At 51.8% G+C, this 18,112-nt stretch overlaps 6 protein-coding genes across 6 annotated transcripts; 5 read left to right on the forward strand and 1 right to left on the reverse strand.

The window, feature by feature from the left end:
* Nucleotides 1-94: 94 nt before the first annotated feature.
* On the reverse strand, nucleotides 95-3,962 carry BP01DRAFT_331057 (RTP1/Tango6 family protein; the record flags this gene model as incomplete). The annotated part of the gene is made up of 3 exons (XM_025573032.1): nucleotides 95-3,183; nucleotides 3,233-3,827; nucleotides 3,866-3,962. The coding sequence occupies 3 exons, from the start codon at nucleotides 3,960-3,962 to the stop codon at nucleotides 312-314; spliced, it is 3,564 nt and encodes a 1,187-aa protein (XP_025435686.1). The 3' UTR covers nucleotides 95-311.
* An 868-nt stretch (nucleotides 3,963-4,830) lies between these two features.
* Nucleotides 4,831-6,324, forward strand: BP01DRAFT_309624 (glycoside hydrolase family 28 protein). Its single transcript, XM_025572389.1, has 2 exons — nucleotides 4,831-5,640; nucleotides 5,710-6,324. The coding sequence occupies exons 1-2, from the start codon at nucleotides 5,008-5,010 to the stop codon at nucleotides 6,166-6,168; spliced, it is 1,092 nt and encodes a 363-aa protein (XP_025435687.1). The 5' UTR covers nucleotides 4,831-5,007; the 3' UTR covers nucleotides 6,169-6,324.
* A 955-nt stretch (nucleotides 6,325-7,279) lies between these two features.
* On the forward strand, nucleotides 7,280-7,640 carry BP01DRAFT_387862 (uncharacterized protein; the record flags this gene model as incomplete). Its single annotated transcript, XM_025577779.1, has 2 exons — nucleotides 7,280-7,396; nucleotides 7,470-7,640. 2 exons carry the CDS (start codon nucleotides 7,280-7,282, stop codon nucleotides 7,638-7,640), a joined length of 288 nt encoding a protein of 95 aa, XP_025435688.1.
* A 1,522-nt stretch (nucleotides 7,641-9,162) lies between these two features.
* BP01DRAFT_396353 (uncharacterized protein) lies at nucleotides 9,163-11,306 on the forward strand (the record flags this gene model as incomplete). The annotated part of the gene is made up of 8 exons (XM_025578470.1): nucleotides 9,163-9,263; nucleotides 9,323-9,557; nucleotides 9,588-9,668; nucleotides 9,702-9,962; nucleotides 10,015-10,455; nucleotides 10,491-10,523; nucleotides 10,626-11,143; nucleotides 11,192-11,306. 8 exons carry the CDS (start codon nucleotides 9,163-9,165, stop codon nucleotides 11,304-11,306), a joined length of 1,785 nt encoding a protein of 594 aa, XP_025435689.1.
* A 401-nt stretch (nucleotides 11,307-11,707) lies between these two features.
* On the forward strand, nucleotides 11,708-11,998 carry BP01DRAFT_3719 (uncharacterized protein). The gene has a single exon (XM_025576697.1). The coding sequence runs from the start codon at nucleotides 11,745-11,747 to the stop codon at nucleotides 11,922-11,924; it is 180 nt and encodes a 59-aa protein (XP_025435690.1). The 5' UTR covers nucleotides 11,708-11,744; the 3' UTR covers nucleotides 11,925-11,998.
* A 2,178-nt stretch (nucleotides 11,999-14,176) lies between these two features.
* Nucleotides 14,177-18,048, forward strand: BP01DRAFT_331062 (glycoside hydrolase family 35 protein). The gene is made up of 9 exons (XM_025573033.1): nucleotides 14,177-14,669; nucleotides 14,722-14,798; nucleotides 14,849-15,151; nucleotides 15,207-15,473; nucleotides 15,521-15,536; nucleotides 15,596-15,691; nucleotides 15,739-15,873; nucleotides 15,925-16,594; nucleotides 16,644-18,048. The coding sequence occupies exons 1-9, from the start codon at nucleotides 14,535-14,537 to the stop codon at nucleotides 17,966-17,968; spliced, it is 3,024 nt and encodes a 1,007-aa protein (XP_025435691.1). The 5' UTR covers nucleotides 14,177-14,534; the 3' UTR covers nucleotides 17,969-18,048.
* The last annotated feature ends 64 nt before the right edge of the window (nucleotides 18,049-18,112 follow it).

Genomic DNA, 18,112 nt, shown 5'->3' on the forward strand with positions numbered 1-18,112 from the left:
GTCGTCGTTGCCAGTGATTTGAAACATTCTGCGTCAAGGGGACGAACATATTTAACATACGCTGAAAAGTAGGTGACACTTGACTACTTTCTTGCTCGTATTTATGAAAGCAATGCTGTTCTGAAAATCGTGTTAATGATGTCCATGGATCATGGATATCCATGGACTTTCCGAATGGAGAGAAAGTATGGCCAGAGAGGATAGTAGGACGGAGAACGTGGAACGTGAAGAGTCAAACCCGAAGCAATCTCCAATTCATTCCATATCAGTTATAGCCAAACTCATCACGTAAATAAGAAGACCATCCACGACTACTCAATCTCCTCGATCCTGGGCCGCAGACTGGCCTCTCGCGTTCCAGACAAAGGATCAATGCTCAGTCCCGCGATGCGATCGCCCAACTCCATTCTAGGCTCCCCATCTTGATCCACCGTAGCACCAGCACTCCTCGTGGCCGCCCCAATCCCCCACATCAAAGCCTTCTCCAGCCACGCCTCGAGACTCTCCACCACAGCCCGAACATGACCCCGCACAATCGAATCCGTCTCCCAGCTTTCCACGAAGCTCAGTGTCCGCAGCATCCGCGGGATATTCCCGACCACTGTTGTCGATGGCCCCCCAGCCTGACTGATTGATTCCTGGTTCTCCGCCAACGAGAACCCGAATCCCAGCGCCTCGGTGCCTTTCTCCTCGCGCACGGTATCCATAGCTTTGAGGATGTCGAGCAGGAGCACTGCGCTGGCGCGGCGCAGGATGGCACTCTCCGCCTCGGGCTCCATCGTCAGGGTCGCCAGCGCCAGGTCCACCGCAGGGCCGATAATGGATGGTCCAAGGCCAAGGATGTTGGTTTGGATGGCCGTGGCGAGAATGGAGAGCGCCGAGGCGCGTACGCGGAGATCGTCCGGCTCGGCGTCATGTTTCGAGCCTGCGGCCCATGCGTCGAGGATGTTTGCGTACTGGGCGAGTTGTTCGGGGGTGTGGTTCTCTTCATCGTCGTCATCGTCGTCATTGTCTTCGATAAGAGGGTTGGGGGAGGTGGAGGAGGTGTTGTTTGACGACGAGGCTGGTCCCAGTGACCAGCCCGATGGCATGACGATTTCCTGGGCCTCCCGTTCCTGTTTACGAGCCTCGCGCTCCCGTTTGCGTTGTTCGGCGGCGAGACGCTCGCGTCGCGCCTTCTGGGCTTCGGGCTTGTGGGCCCGGCGGCTGGCGACGGTGATCATGCCTTCGCCGAGGAGGCGGGCGGGCTCGCCGGTGAGGGCCTCGCCGAGGTCCTGGGCGGTGCGGAGGAGGGCTTCGCCGATCTTCAGGCGCTGGTCGATCTGGTTGCCGCTGACTTCGGCGCGGTCGATGTATCGGTCCACTAAGGTTTTGAGAACGGTGCGTGGGTGGCGCGAGGCGAGGGTGCCGATGAGGTTGATGGCGTTAAGGTAGACGAATTCGTCGTTCGTGAGGGGCTCGTCTGAGGGGTCAGTGAGGATCGAGAGGAGAAGGGTCAGCGTTGAGGGGATGTCGAGGACCGGGGAGGATTTCTTGATGAGCGTCGAGAGGAGGGAGAAGCCTTCGGCTTGGATAGGGGCGAGGTCGGAGTTGAGGCTGGTGAGGGCTCGACGGTGCGTCTCGAAGTCGGAGATTTCAGAGGAGGTTTTGACCGCTGGGTTGCTGTCGCTGGACTGTTCGTTTGATGACATGAGCTGGATTTCGGTGAGCATGGAGGCGGTGGTGCCGGGTTTGGCTAGGGAGGGAGGGAGATGGGGGATGAGCTCGTCAAGTTTGGATTTGAGGCTCTCCAGCGCTGGAACTGTTTCTGGGGAGGTAGTGAAGTCGGGTGATGCGAGGACTGTCGATAGTAGACTGAATACAGCAGGTAGCGACTCGGTAGAGTCTGAGTCCGCGTCTGCCTCGTGTCCGGTCTCTTCGGTGTTCACGATATTAGCTAGCGACGAAAGAGAGACATTTCCGCCTATTGTGTTGGTAATCTTCTTCTTTCGGGCATCGGCTCCGTATAGTTCGCCATCGATGATCTGAGTGATGAGTTCGAGCACCCTCAGAGGACGACGAGAAAGTGTATCCTTGAAGTTGTCAAGAAGTGTCTCGGCCAGCTTTGCACTAACCAGCTTTTGAATGATGGCGCTGGAGTCTTCATCCTCCACTGTTAGCTTCAGGGTGTTGAGTGTCTCTGGTTCGCTAGGGCGTTTCACAAGCCAACGCTCGCTGACATAGAGGAAGATATCGCCCGTTCTCTCCTCGCTATACGAATCAGCACCCAATATGCTCAGGAACAGCTTTGCACGAGAGTGCAAAGTGTCCACAAGACGGACTACATTGCGTCCTGGTTCTGCAGGGTTACGCTTAACTAGTATTATGGACTTCTGAGATTCGATGCCATAAGTCCAGGCAGACCCACCATCCCAGAGCAGGTTATCGACTAGCTTTTTCAGTGGCTCTAATCCACCCGAGAGACCAAAGTATGCTTGCAAGATAGTCAGCACCTTTTCATGCAGCACCGTCTGCTCCTGTTCCAACGCATAGCATGCAAGTCCCCAGAGCGGGAGAAGAACCGGATAGACAATCCTCTTGACAAGACCTGGATTTGGCGGTTGGAGGACTAGGCTGGTCAACCTGTCAACCGCTAGCGTCAATAGTGCTTCGTCCACCAATACCTGCCCCGATGACTTTTTGGCCTCGTCCTTAGGAGTCAGCCATTGCATCGAGGATGAGCTGAGACAGGCAGTAAGCGCCTCGAATATAGGTACTAGAAATATTGAGTGACCTATCGTTCCACGAGATCCGTATGATCGCTTCGATAAGATACCATTACCAACGACGTATGCCGCGGTCTTCCGCAAATCTGGATCCTCGCCATCCATTAAGCCCAGAAGCTGGGGAGCTATTGTGGTAAAGTACTCATCTGGGTCCATTCCTTGCGGCACAGACGAAAGTAGGCGGGATGTTTGCATGATCGCCTGTACCGTGAATCGAGGGCCATTGGAAGTTTGGGCTTGCGCCTCAACCCCAAGGCTTGGTGCCAGTTGGGACGCTAGGAAGATCATTATCTGTAGCACTCCGTCCGGCCGTAGGGGAAGCCGTGACAAGAATCCCGAGACAACCGCTTTGAACCATTGAGCTGGATCCGCTTGGAGAAAGGGAGAGAGAGTCGAAAGGACTACCGAGCTGGGTGTTCTGCGGTCACTTAGTAAGTACAAAAGTATGCAATGTGGTGGAAGCTGACTCTTCAAGTAATTTTGCGAGGCCATGCTGGTAATGGGTCTTCTTGTCGTCAGGTAGCCCTACAGAATTGTAGCCTAGGTCCGCAAGTCCGCTGATCATATCACTGAGAATCCGACCACGAACCACAGGCTGTATGCTCGGCCGTGAGTCGAACACTATATCTGCGAGGACTACTATGACTTGTTCAAGAAGAGTTTCGTCTTGCGGCTTTTCATGCGGCGGCACTTGATGCTGCTGGGCAATGACGCCTGCGGGCAGGACCGATATGACTCTTTTCTGAAGTGGAATCGCAACTCCCCCGGAAAGCGACGGGTAAATGCCCTCAAGAGAAATCAAGTCCAGGAGTGCATGGAGAAGCCGGCGTCGCTTAGCATCTTCGAGTGCGGCATCCTCTGTGTCTGCCGTGCTGTGGCGGAGGGCCTCCTTCTCGGCATCGCTCAGCGGCGTCACAAAGGCAATATGAATGGAACTAAGATTCTGCAAAGCCACACCAATGACATCTCTTCGTTTTGACGTCTCATCTCCACATGCCTTCGAGACATCGCTGCGTAGTAGGATGTCCAGGAGGGACTTCCCACGGTGTTTTTGGATCTCCTCTTTACATTGGTAGGTTAGCGTTTGACATGGACGGCACGGAAGGGCGATGAGATCAGCATGCCTCTCTGAAGGACAGGATCTAGAAACCTGGTGGCAGCATCAAAAGCTTCCTTCACCCGAGGAGATTCTCCCATGATTCTGCAGAGAGAAGGTAAAGTTAAACTGGATAGATCATGGATGTATTTTGCTGTCTCTTGCAATCCTACCCTTATCATCATGTGAGAGTCAAACCAAATTGGGAGAGAGATTATCTAAGCAGCACGACGTGACGAACGACTTCCGTGTGATTCCTTGACTAACCGGATATGGTTAAAGGCCGTTACTAGGCGGTTCCAGGTTGAGTCTCAGGGACCAGAGGTTCATTAATTCTCATTTACAATCATCTACAAGCCTACTCCACAAAGGTTCTTCAGCGGTTGAAGGCTTGAAGCAAGCAGTAGTTACGCGTATGGATCCCGTCTGTCAGCAGCAACTGGGCCCTAAATATGACAATCCATATAACGAAACCCCCTGTACGTGGGGGCTAGCAGCCAGAAAACTATTCCTTGGTGGCTAAACCATCGGTACTCGTCAAAGAAGGGAAACGGGATGCTCTCCCGTTTTACTGGTTTCGAACAATGTACCGAAGCTCAAGGGCCACCTCGGTGAATAGCCGAGCTTTTTCCAAGACTGCTGGACCGAAGCTTGTAGATTTGCTTAATTTATGGCTGGTCCCTGACTCCCTGGCAAACTAGTTAGAAACCCTGACTAGTCCCGATAGAGAACCAGGGAAGCTTCAGGCGAGCCTAGCAGACGCCATGCAGACCCTTGAAACACTTTCAGTGGTAGTAGATGAGGACAAACGGCTGGTGGCTGACCCGAAGAATCTGGTCGCCTGATTGCAGACAGTTCAAGCTATGCCATTAAAGCTTAGCTTCCATCTGATGTAGACTGAACGCTGGAAAGAAGAGAGACATTTCCCGGCGGTTCAGGGGGTAGGTGAAATTGCTCATACTACCTTCACATCAATGGTAGCGGCATACTGTTTTGTTGTACGGCACAACTATATAAGGCACTGACAACTCGCCCGAATGAGAGGAAGAAAACCAGACCACTCATCTATTCATTCGTTTTTTCTCCTCCAGTCCTTCCATTCTTTTTTCATTTCTCAGATCTTGAGAACACTTTCATTCAACTCTCATGCCTTCTTTCTTCACTCTGTTGGCCTGCAGCCTGGCTGCTGCTGGGGCTTCCCTCGTGTCTGCCTCCCCCATTGAGGCGCGCGGCAGTTGCACTTTCACCACCGCTGCTGCTGCTAAGGCCGGCAAGGCTGGCTGCTCGAGCATCGTCCTCAGCAACATCGCTGTTCCCGCGGGAACCACACTAGACTTGACTGGTCTCAAGAGCGGCACTCATGTTACTTTCGAGGGCACCACCACTTTTGGTTATGAGGAATGGGCAGGTCCCCTGATCTCAATGAGCGGTACTAGTATCACCGTCAGTGGTGCCTCCGGTCACCTCATCAACTGCGATGGCTCTCGCTGGTGGGATGGCAAGGGAACCAACGGAAAGAAGAAGCCCAAATTCTTCTATGCCCATGATCTGGACTCCTCCTCCATCACCGGCCTTCAGATCAAGAATACCCCTCTCATGGCCTTTAGCATTGAGGCCAACGATATCACTCTGACGGATATCACCATCAACAATGCTGATGGTGATAGCCTGGGCGGTCACAACACCGACGCATTCGACGTGGGTAACTCGGTTGGCGTGAATATTATCAAGCCCTGGGTCCACAACCAGGACGACTGTCTCGCAATCAACTCTGGCGAGGTATGTCATCCTTTTCCTTCTAGCCTAACTTAGGCTAGAACCAATACTAACCTACAATCTTCTGCATAGAACATCTACTTCACCGGCGGAACCTGCATCGGCGGCCACGGTCTCTCCATCGGCTCCATCGGAGGCCGCTCCGACAACACCGTCAAGAATGTCACCATTGAACACTCCACCGTCTCTAACTCCGAGAATGCTGTCCGCATCAAGACCATTTCCGGCGCCACCGGCTCTGTGTCTGACGTCAAGTATACTAATATTGTTATGTCCGGTATTACCGACTACGGAGTCGTCATCCAGCAGGACTACGAAGACGGCAAGCCCACCGGCGATCCCACGAACGGTGTGTCGATTACTGATATTACGCTGGACGGTGTCACTGGTAGTGTGGCCAGCGGTGCGACGGAGGTCTACCTCCTGTGCGGTAGCGGTAGCTGCAAGGATTGGACCTGGGAGAATGTCCAGGTCACTGGTGGCAAGAAGTCCAGCGCTTGCAAGAATTATCCTTCTGTTGCTTCTTGCTAAGTTGGTGGAGCATCGTGAATTCAGGTGATCGGTCTATGTACCAGTTTCACAAACCCCCTTTTTGCAGACTTACTCGATCTCCATTGCTATCTTCCAAGCCACTGGTTGACAGTGATTCGTTTCAATTATACATAACTGTATCTTTTTTTTTCTTATAATGTCATATACTCCATAGGCTACACTATTAATTTTTATTTGTTTCAACGGAGTCGCAAGGGGACCGTGTTCATACATGCACTGTTCTGTCGGGTCAACCCGTGAAAATCAACAGAAAAGGAAATTCGAGCAGCCCAAGAAGAGTTAGGAGACTTTGACTGTAAGACAAGCCTATGAAGCTAAGCTCTGGCTAAGCATTAACCCCAAGATATCAGGCACCAGGAGTATCTCCAACGACAAGAAACCCGCCGCATAACGCAGGCTACACCTAGAAAGTGAAGGATGCGTGGATAGATTAATTGTCTCACCCTGACGGAACAACACCATTGGAACACTTACTTATTAAGTCATATTTCCGAACAGGATAGAGAGACCTACGAGCTCCGCGCCAGCGCTAGTGTCAGTTTAGCCTCAAAAGCCAAAGTTATTTAGAGTGTGCCGAATCCATATTTGGTAAAACAGGGCCGATCGTATTTGCTCCAATTCCTCATCGGCCCGACATACTATTCCTATTTTAGTCTAAACCTCGTTTGTGATGGAAATCCTTCGTGCTGCAGTAGTCCTACCGCGTTGATTTCCTCTTTCGGAGACCCGGTATAGCTACGTACTTTAGTAGTACTGTGCGCTGAGATACACATCCACTCCGATCGGAATCATCATCCTTGAGGAGAGTGATTCTTCATTAGATGTAAGACAGTGTCATGCAAGATATCGAGGACAGAAGCAGCGGTGTACCGCAAGCTGGTCGCTGCTCTAGTTACCATGATCCTACCACCGAGATCATACTCGCTCATCTCTCGGTTCAAGCTGCGATATAAGAAGAGCAAGACAGACCTTCTCCTACTACCCTCTCCCCAAGCCTTCTTCAAGCATATCCCTCAGCTCTCACATCTCCCCTCACAAAGCTCACTCTTCCTTCCATCCCCTCATTTTCCTCATCCAATAGCCCGCAACAATGGTCCGCCTCGTCACCCTCGGCCTGGCACTCCTCAGCGCCCTCGCCATCACCACCGAGGCATGCACCTACTGCCAATGCGAGTTCTCCGACAGCAGTCACTGCTGCGTGTACTCGGTGAGATCACCAATCAACGACGCAACAAACAACTGAAAGGGCGCCGGTTACTGACGCGGTTCGGAACAAATAGGACGCGAGCATCGGCGAGTTGGATTGTGCTTCGATCTGCGCCAAGGCTCATCGGACGGATGGGGTGAGCAACTCGGACGGAACGGCCGGGACGGCCTGCAATGCGGGGGGGAAGTATGAGTGCATCAGTGCCTTTACAGCACAGGGTCGGACGCCCTGTTATACTGAGTAGAGATTTTCCTTGGAGGTCAGATTAGAAAATAGTATAGTGGTACTAGGCTTTGTTGTTGAAGGAGAGAAATGGATCAGTGAGCAACGCTTTTGTCTAGTCTATAAATACTAGTAGTATGTACTGTACATGTAGTAGGTAGTTATCTCGAAGTGTCTAAGAAAAAGCTAATTACAAGATCTGTAGCGGAACAGCCAACGATATCTTGTTCCTCGCCCATGCCCGCGGGAGCCGGTACTGAAGCTCCATTTTCAAGGCGTACGCCCGCGAAATGAAGCAATGGCTGAAACTTGGAGGGTAGCTAAGATTACTGGGTAGCTTCTTGAGTGCCTGGATTGTTGTTTTGGATATGGTGGGTATGCGTCGATCGTGTACTTCGGCTGCCACTCCAGAGAGCCGGGCTGCATGTCTCCTAGAGACACCGTATGCACATAACGGTGCTGGTGTCGGGCCCATGTAGTCGGAAGCGTCACCTCCGGGAGGTCTGACCAGGGCTTGATGCTGGAGAAGGTGGTCGCCTGGAGTTGGACTTTGATGGCAGATAGCTTTGGGGGAGGAGAATCCGACAATGCCGTATAGTGCAGGTCGATGGGTACCAGTATAAACAGGGAGTCTGTTGGCGAGATCGCTGTGGGCTGCACCGCTTGAGCTGACAGTGTGCCCTGCAGGGCTCTTGAAAGACCCCGCGTGATCGGAGCCTCACGTCAGAGACTATAGAATTTGCTGTCTGTGGGCACGAGCATGGGCGCTCTCTCCACGCCGGAAGGACGGATGGTTATGGGATGATGCCATTTGGCAATGCAGGTGGTTGTCCCGGCCTTGGTGGACCTTTTGTTTATACGAAACGTGATATTGTAGACAATAGACGTTGTGACAGGGGTCAGGTCATCCTTTCTGTGCTGCAGGGCTTTTCGCTGGTCGAGTGTCCCTAGGCTCGGGGGAAGGGAGAGATGTTCACGAACTTGTTCATGGCGGCAGGTGTGCTGGCAGGCTTGAACGGGCAGCTCAGAAGGAACCACAAACTCGAATGGTACGCGATATTCGACCCCGGCGTCATAATTCTTCTTGCCTATTGTTGTATCGAATGTGTCATCGAGCGGCTGGTACATGCGCAGGAAAGTGGTCGAGGCCGTGGGTTGCGGTAGTGGAGTAGCGTTCTCACTGAGGTTCACCTGTACATTCGCCTTGCCTGTCTAACTGTTAATGACGAACCCGTATGGCAGGAGAAGAGTCTTGTTACCTTCAAGTGTAAGCTCGAATTGTATCGAAGAGAGGCTTTTCTGGCTGCTCGCTAAGACGTAATCGTTGATTGTCTCTCCAACACTGAAGGTCTTGGAAGGGGTTTCCAAGCTGAAATTAGCACGAAACCAGATTTTGGTAGCATTATGCTGACTCGATACTTCCAACTTGGTACTCTTAACTTTCTCCTGTGGCCGCCTGGCTCTGCTCCTTTATTGTCTGGATCTTGGCATGGTCGGCATGGTCATTGACACAGTTGCAATTGCTGCCACTCTCTCAAAGTCAAATGTGTTCAGGTGGACAGCCTTGCTCCCGATGCCAACAAGCTGGACGTGGGGATTCCTGTCAATATGCCGTTCGTGATAGGAAGCTCAAAGTTCAGGAGAGGTAGCGCTCTTCTGACTTCCCTGTCTTTACCAACTCTGATTCTCAACAACCGTGCGCAGCTACATCGATGAGATCCTGTCCGAGAATTCCCAACTAAAAGAACAGCTACGAGCTCTCAGCACACCGAATAGCTTCCCATCCAGCTCCGGACAGCTGCCTGTGCCGCCTCCAGAGACCTACCCCTCGGTGCAGAATCCACTCCGCGGAGACCGCGCATGGTTTTACCCATACGACTCATATGCCCCTCCAGTCTATATGGGAGAAGCAGCATGCACAGCATTCTCGACGGGCTGCGTCAGTTCCTGACAGGTGATCCCAAAACAGCTCACGTCGCGAGAACCCAGTACACGTCTGAGTCTTCTTTGCTCGAAGGCGCCACTCAGTGGCCTGGGCTTGCCCAAGCTCGTCTACTAGTCCTTGTTGCCTTAATCAGCTAAGCCGTGTGTACCATCTGGTTCTTCGCAAGTCAACCCTCGGTCAGCTAGACTCCGTCTATCGAACTCCTCGCTGCGAGATGATCCCGCTCTCACATGTAAATTCTTTGGTCTTTTTGCCCTAGGAGAGGTTTATTCCTACCGGTCGAATGCATCATCCTCTAGCCGGGTCCCAGAAACTAAGTACTACGTTCGGGCAATGAGTCTCATACCCATCATGCCGGAACGCCTGGGGATGGTCCATGTGGAGAGCTTGCTGCTCTTGGTAAGTGATACTTTCTCATCGGTCATCAAATGCTCATCTAATTGGATAAAAGTCTCTATACTCCTATTTCCTCAACCGAAGACATTCAGGATACATGTTAATCGGCAGCGCAATGCGTTTGGGTTTAGTCCTTGAAGTCAACCATAATATCCCCGCGCAACATTGTGCGGATCCTATAGAATGTCAACACAGAGTACGGCTCTGGTGGGCTATTTACGTATTTGACCGAATGTTTACGTCAAAAATTGGATTTCCATTGCAAATCCGTGACGAAGACATCCATGTCGGCTTGCCAACAGACGTTGATGATCATACTGCTCAGGAGCAATTTTCTGATACCGCATATCTGGTTGCTAGCATCACACTGTCGCGCATCATAGGACAGACGGTCGACAAGATATACGGCCGCAAACATCATGTAGAACCATTCCTGCAACGAGAACAGCAGCTGTTATTTGCTCTGCAAGATTGGCTACAATCACTCCCAGTCCATGTGCGCTTGCAGCGGGGGTCAGCACACCTCCCAAGCACATTGTCTCTTCGCATCTACAATTCAATCAGGTAAACATTCCCGACTATTACGAAGACCAAGGCAATCTGCTCATCACAAGCTTATTGTGTCATACTAGCCACCCGTCCCATTCTGCTCCACGCCTGTGCCAGACTGGTCAACGAGTACATGCTGAACACCTTCCACAGCCCGTGATCACAATCAGCGAGGCATGCATTCACGCCGCTCGGCACTCGCACTCCCTCATCATTGAAGAATGGGTCAATAGCTCCCTGCCGATGTATGGCTATTTTTATGCCCAGTATCTCTTCTCCTACTGCATTGCGTTGGTGATCTCAGGTCTCCTTCCGTCCATTGGAAACCCTGCAGACCTAGAGACCCTCGGAACGGCCACTGAAATCTTGCACCGCATGAGCGACCAAGGGAATCTCGCCGCTGCCGAGTTCTCTGGAGATCTCAGGCGCGTCAAACAAGCACTACCTGCAACATCAGATGATACACATTATGGAGAAGAGCCCCGTAGCCATACACCAGGGCAATCAGTTCCATCAATACTAGCTACGGCAGTAGACCCTGCGCTGAAGACCCACAGCATCGGACCCTCACAAAGTGCGAGTTACACAATGGAGATGGCGTTCCTGGAGCCAACGATGCAGGACTTTCTCGGGACGTCGGACTACGGCATGAATCTCAATCATTCCGACCGATTTATTGATAGAAGGCACGGAAAACATCAATTTTGTGGCCCGGGATTCTATGGACTTCTTGAGGATGTCACTTTCATGATTATTGCTCTGTGCCCTTCTTTTATGGGAAATATCGCTGGCGCGTAGTCTAAGGACACATCAGCATTTGCTCATTCCATGCCTGCGCTCCTTCTGTCTGAAATTATCACTTTGGATATAAATCTGTCACGAAGAGGCTCAAAAGACGGCATTAGTGGTTTCGGCCTCGGCCTCGGAGTTCGGTGTTCAGCAGGCTGTACTCCACCATGTTAATATTTTCGGTGCACAGACGGGATCAGCTACAGCGACACCTATCCTGAACAACGATGGAGTACTACTGCATTCGTTCAAATCCGGGTGTGGCCTAATAATGATATAGCAAATGTAGAGACGTTGTCATCAACCCCGCATCTGATACAACTTAAGTCGAGCACAAATCGACAATAAGCGAAAACAAGGGTAGGGACTTTTTCCCCACCAATCTTATACCTTGATCTATCCTTTTACTCCCGGGTCTTTCTATGTTATTCATCTACTTATTCTCATATGACCATGAAAGTGCGCTTGCCTCCAGATTACGTTTTCGCCTCAATCCTTGTCACCATCGGGAACTTCTCCAATGGTTTTGACACAGGCTCAATCGGCGCTTTGCTCTCCCTGGCGCAGTTTAGCCGATCTATAGGACATGATCTCCATTCCTCTCAGGATTCACAGTCGCGCTTATGATGCTAGCGGGTGTTCTTACATCCCTTATAGCCGGTCATATGGCGGACGGATTTGGTCGACCGCGAATATCTTGCTCGGTGCAGCATTGTTTGGAATTGGATCGCCTTTTCATGGCATAGCACCCGCGGCTAGCACTCTTCATGGCAGTTCGAGCACTAGCTGGGGCGGGTCAAGGGATTTTTTGGGACCCATGAGCGTTGACATTTGCGAGATAGCTCCCGTCCAGTCCCGCGGCACTCTTGCAGGACTGCCGCAGTTCCTGGCTGTCACGGGCACCTGTGCTGGGTACTTCACTTGCTATGATACTGTCGCCATTCCCTCCAGCATGGCCTGGCAATTACCGTTATCGTTCAGTGCGTAATAGCCTCTTGTCTTGTCATTAGCTGTCTCACCGTCCCTGAGTCCCCGCGCTGGCTCATCCTTTACGGGCGGCGCACTGAGGCATGGCGCTCCTTGCGCAACGTCTTCAATTTCCCTTAGACGAGGGCGAAAGCAGTTTCACCTCTACTGAGCATTTCTCCAATCTGTCACCATGGCAGAGCTTTGCACTTTTGTTCTCTCGAGCATATCGACCGCGAACAGTGTTGGGCCTGTTTGTCTTGGGCATGGTAGTTCCCGGCGTTTCGGCCATTTTAATTTTAGCCGTCAGCATTCCTGCTTTCCTGCTGGCAGACGCTGGGGCCGTCGGACGTTGGCCATCACTGGAGGACTTATTCTCGCGGCGTGTATGCTCCTCATCGGAAGCCTGTATGCTGCTGGAGTGGTACATCAACATGCGCGGCAAGGTGGGTGGTTATCACGGCAATCTATGTATTCAGACTGGCATACTCGGTCAGTTGGGGAGTCATGAGCAAAATCTACGCCAGTGAGATCCGGCCGGCGCATGTGCGCGCAATGGCCTATTGTGTGGCACAAGCGTTGGCTTTTGTAAGACTTCCTTTCCTTTTCCTCTCCGAAGATTCTCAGCAATTCGTGACTGATGGCACGCGAGCATGATTGTTCACAAATGGTTGGTTGCAATCATTACCCCAATCATTCTGGACACATCCCCCTTCGGAGTGTACTTGCTCTTCGGTAGCTTGCCGCTGGGCACCGTCTCCTACCTAAATGCTTATATGCCTGAAACGCACGGCCGCTCTCCGGAGAAAATTCAGGTTGCGTTCCAACAGCCGAGTTTGCAACGAAGGATATGAGACGAGTTGTGCGGGAGCTTGTCAGTCTGCGGACTCGCGGTGATAACTAGCCATCGCGGGTGCTCTTAGTGAGAAGAAATGCTGGCGGACACAGGTGGGGAAATATTGTACGCAGCATCTTCAGGGTCCATTGAGTGGGCCAAACTCTGGAAGCTTTTACCTACTCCGTAGACGTAAGCTCGGTTTAGCCGTGCCAGAACAAGCGGATTGTCGAAAGACTGGGAATCTATTGTCCTGCTCTTTGACTTTCGCGGTTAATGTCGGTGTGAGGGGTTCCTAGTTTTGCTGCGTCTCGGATGAATGTCGGGAAAATCAATGTGAGTGGCGGGCACACAAGGTGCATTCAGTAGCTTGGCCATGATGATGCAATTGAGCTCACGATTGACTCGGATGTTGCAAAAGTTGTAGGAAGCAGTGTATTGTGACTTGTACCGGTATGCAATTCGATTCATTCCCTCCAGACCTAAGGATACCAACCCAGTCTCGCGGCTTCTATGTTGTCTCAAGTTCCTGCCTTGAGGAAGAAGAATTGATCTTTTCTTGGGAGAGGAGATGCGGGGTGGCATGATTCGAGATTGAAAGTTAGGATCAATGTTAAATAATGACAGGCAGTGAGCAACGAATTTATCCACAAATTAAACCAAAATTCTCCGGTGGCACCCCCACATTATAGTCCAGCCGTCGGCGAAGCTTGAGACTGAGTGGGTTCGGGGTCCAGGGTCCTTCCGCCATGGCAAGGAACCGTTTCCTCGCTTCAATACCATGAGTGCTGCAATCGAATAGAGCGAGTGAAGGTTCCTGCAGATGAGCATTCACAATCAGGCATTGACAACCGGACCAACACCACCTAAAGTAGGCGAGTGCAGAAGCTGTGAGGGAAAAAGAGGAGCGAAATTGAGGGACAGAAGCGAATGCGGAGACAGGGGCAGGGACAGGGACACACTCCCCCGCGACACACCATTTGCACCAGCCGAGACTAACCCAACCAGGCACTGCCCCTGTGGAGGATCGTCAGCCCGCCTTTCCCGGTGGCTCAACCTGCCATCATCATCCCATCCGCTCACTAAAAAATTCACTTTGTTTTCTCATCAATTATTGATTGCCTCTAGTTCACGCGTGTCCTTAGCACCACCCGTCTAATATGCAAAGGTTCCACTTCCCCTCTTCGTCTCCGTCTCGCCAAATGATGTCAAGTCAATGCGGTCACAAACAAGGGCCGTGGCCCGGCTAAGATCCCAACGAGTCCGGCATTATTCAGCTAGACAGGAGGGGTTGCAGGAGGGGAGGCATGGATGATAAAATGCGTGACTGACCCCTTGTCTGGGAGGAGACAATCTGCTCTGAATCACGTTGAGCGCGGTCGTGCATTACCCATTGCTCTTGGTTGGTGCAGTTTGCGGCAAGAACTCTTTTCATCATGAGGTTCTTCCCTTTCTGTGGAGCTCTCTTGCTGGCAGCACACGCAGCAGGTGCGTCCATCAAGCATCACCTCAATGGCTTCACTATTACCGAGCATCCCGACGCAGCGAAGCGGGAATTGTCTCAGAAATATGTATGTTGCTCGAACGTGAGGTGATGAAACATGGCTAATTGAGAACAATAAGGTCACATGGGATGAAAAGTCTCTCTTCATCAATGGCGAGAGAATCATGATCTTCAGTGGAGAGGTCCACCCTTTCCGGTGAGTTGACTTGCAGCTTACTTTCGCATTGCTTCTCACCGTCGAAATAGGATTCCAGTTCCCTCCTTACACATCGATATCTTTCAGAAGATTAAGGCTCTCGGCTTCAACACCGTCTCCTTCTACGTCGACTGGGCAGTTCTGGAAGGAAAGCCTGGCGAATACAGGGCGGACGGCATATTTGCTCTTGAACCTTTTTTCGAGGCCGCCTCTGAGGCTGGCATCTACCTTCTCGCCCGTCCAGGGCCGTACATCAACGCGGAAGCTTCCGGAGGAGGCTTCCCAGGTTGGCTGCAGCGAGTCAATGGAATCCTTCGGTCTAGTGACAAACCATACCTTGAGTCGACTGACAAGTATGGCCCAGCTTTTGTTTTACCCTTGTACAGCAGCATTTCTGACTATCATTAGCTATGCCGCGCACGTCGCCGCCACTATTGCCAAGTACCAAATCACTAATGGCGGTCCTATCATTCTTTACCAGCCTGAGAACGAATACTCTGGCTCTACTGGAAACGTCACCTTTCCGGATCCCGTCTATATGCAATACGTCCTCGATCAGGCTCGCAATGCCGGGGTCGTGATTCCTTTCATCAGCAATGATGCCTCGGCCAGTGGACACAATGTTCCAGGAAGCGGCGAGGGCTCGGTGGACATCTACGGTCATGATAGCTATCCGTAAGTTATAGCCCTCTGATTAACGAGATAAAAACTAACTTGCCTAGGCTTGGCTTTGACTGTGTACGTATTGCACTGTGGTCGCACTTGCACTGTGGAAGTTCTTACCTAACGCTGTCTAGGCAAACCCTTCCACTTGGCCCGCGGGCAACTTGCCTACCAATTTCCGTACTCTTCATCTCGAGCAGAGTCCCTCAACCCCGTACTCTCTTGTAGAGGTATGTCGTGCAATTTCTAATTACCTTCCATTTCTCACCATCAATAGTTCCAAGCCGGCGCGTACGATCCCTGGGGCGGTCCTGGGTTCGCACAATGTGCTGCCCTCGTCAACCACGAATTCGAACGAGTTTTCTATAAAAACGACTTCAGCTTCGGTGTTGCCATTCTCAACTTGTACATGGTGAGCTCTAAAGGAATCTCTGTCGGATTTTGAATCTAACTTATTTCGAAGACCTTCGGAGGAACTAACTGGGGTAACATCGGCTACGCAAATGGGTACACCTCCTACGACTACGGATCACCCATCACCGAATCCCGTAACCTCACCCGGGAGAAGTACAGCGAGCTCAAGCTTCTTGGTAACTTTGCCAAAGCTTCGCCAGGCTACCTCCTGGCCACTCCTGGAAACTTGACCACTTCGGGCTATGCCGATACTTCGGACATTACCGTCACTCCTCTGATCGGCAACAACAACACTGGCTCTTTCTTTGTTGTCAGACACTCGGATTACACTAGCCAAGCTTCTACGTCGTACAAACTGAAGGTCCCAACCAGTGCCGGTAGCCTGACACTACCTCAATTGGGAGGCAGTCTGACCCTCAACGGACGCGATTCCAAGATTCACGTTGTTGATTATGATGTCTCTGGAACAAACATCTTGTACTCGACTGCTGAGGTCTTTACCTGGAAGAAGTTCTCGGATGGAAAGGTTCTCATTTTGTACGGCGGTCCTAATGAACACCATGAGCTTGCTATCAACACCAGGTCCAATGTGACTGTCATTGAAGGCAGTGCATCTGCTATCTCCTCCAAGCAGAGTGGAAAGTCGCTCATCATTGGATGGGACGTCTCCACCACTCGCCAGATTGTCAAGGTTGGAGACTTGAAGATCCATCTTCTAGGTAAGACAATAGGATACCACTCCTATGTTATAAGTCTGACGATAGATAGACCGGAACACTGCATACAACTACTGGGTGCCGCAAGTGGGTAAGGACACTACTACAGAATTCAGCACTCAGGCTGCGGTCGCATCCTCCATCATTGTCAAGGCAGGATACCTTGTGCGAACTGCATACGTTCAGGGCAACGGTCTCTATATTACTGCCGACTTCAACGCCACTACCCCAGTTGAAGTCTTTGGGGCCCCGGCTACCACCAGCAACCTCTACATCAATGGTGAAAAGACCAGTCACACAGTTGCTAAGAACGGTGCCTGGACCACAGAAGTCAAATACAGCGCCCCTAAGATCTCCCTCCCTAGCTTCAAGGGCTTGAGCTGGAAGTATCTCGACACCCTTCCTGAAATTCAGTCATCGTATGACGACTCACTCTGGACAGCCGCCGATCTTGCCGAGACCAAGAACACCTTCCGCCCCCTGACCACCCCCACTTCGCTATACTCGTCTGATTATGGCTTCCACACCGGCTACTTGCTCTACCGCGGTCACTTCGTCGCCAGCGGTAGCGAGACAACCTTCACTGTCAACACTCAGGGTGGTACTGGATTTGGTAGCTCTATTTGGCTCAATGAAACCTTCCTCGGCTCCTTCACCGGTCTCTTCATTTACGCCGACTACAATCAGACGGTCACTCTTCCTCAGCTGAAGGCTGGCGAGGAATACGTCTTTACAGTGGTCGTCGACAATATGGGTCTGGATGAGGACTGGACCGTCGGTTCCGAGCTGATGAAAGCCCCTCGTGGTATTCTCAACTACAACCTGGCCGGCCGTGACGCTAGCGACATCTCTTGGAAGTTGACGGGCAACTTGGGTGGTGAAGACTACCAGGATAAGACCCGCGGTCCTCTCAACGAGGGCGGCCTCTACGCTGAGCGCCAGGGATACCACCAGCCTCAGCCTCCCAGCCAGAAATGGAAATCCGCCAGTCCCCTTGACGGTCTCTCCAAGCCCGGCATTGGGTTCTACAGTGCCGAGTTCGAGCTCGACTTGCCCACCGGATGGGACGTCCCATTGTTCTTCAACTTTGCCAACACCACTACTCCCGACGCGTACCGGGCGCAGCTGTATGTGAACGGCTACCAGTACGGTAAGTATGTGAGCAACATCGGACCCCAGACGAGCTTCCCGGTTCCTCAGGGTATCTTGAACTACCAGGGAAAGAACTGGGTTGCACTTAGTGTGTGGGCGCAGAACGAGGGAGGTGCCAAGTTTGAAGGCTTGGAGTTGGGCTACGAGACTCCGGTCTTGACGGCGTTGAAGGGGGTGGAGTCGGTGGATCAGCCCAAATACGAGGCTCGGAAGGGCGCATACTAGACGCATACAGTGGATGCGAGTTATGTGTTGTGGATCTTGACCATTTATCTAGTATATAGTTTGACAGAACCCAATGGTGGAATCGATCTTTCTATTTTTGTGTGTACTGCCACGTATTTGCCAGTAAGAGATCAAAATTGGAAG

The sequence above is a fragment of the Aspergillus saccharolyticus genome (assembly GCF_003184585.1).
Source record: "Aspergillus saccharolyticus JOP 1030-1 unplaced genomic scaffold BP01scaffold_1, whole genome shotgun sequence".
NCBI lineage: Eukaryota > Fungi > Ascomycota > Eurotiomycetes > Eurotiales > Aspergillaceae > Aspergillus > Aspergillus saccharolyticus.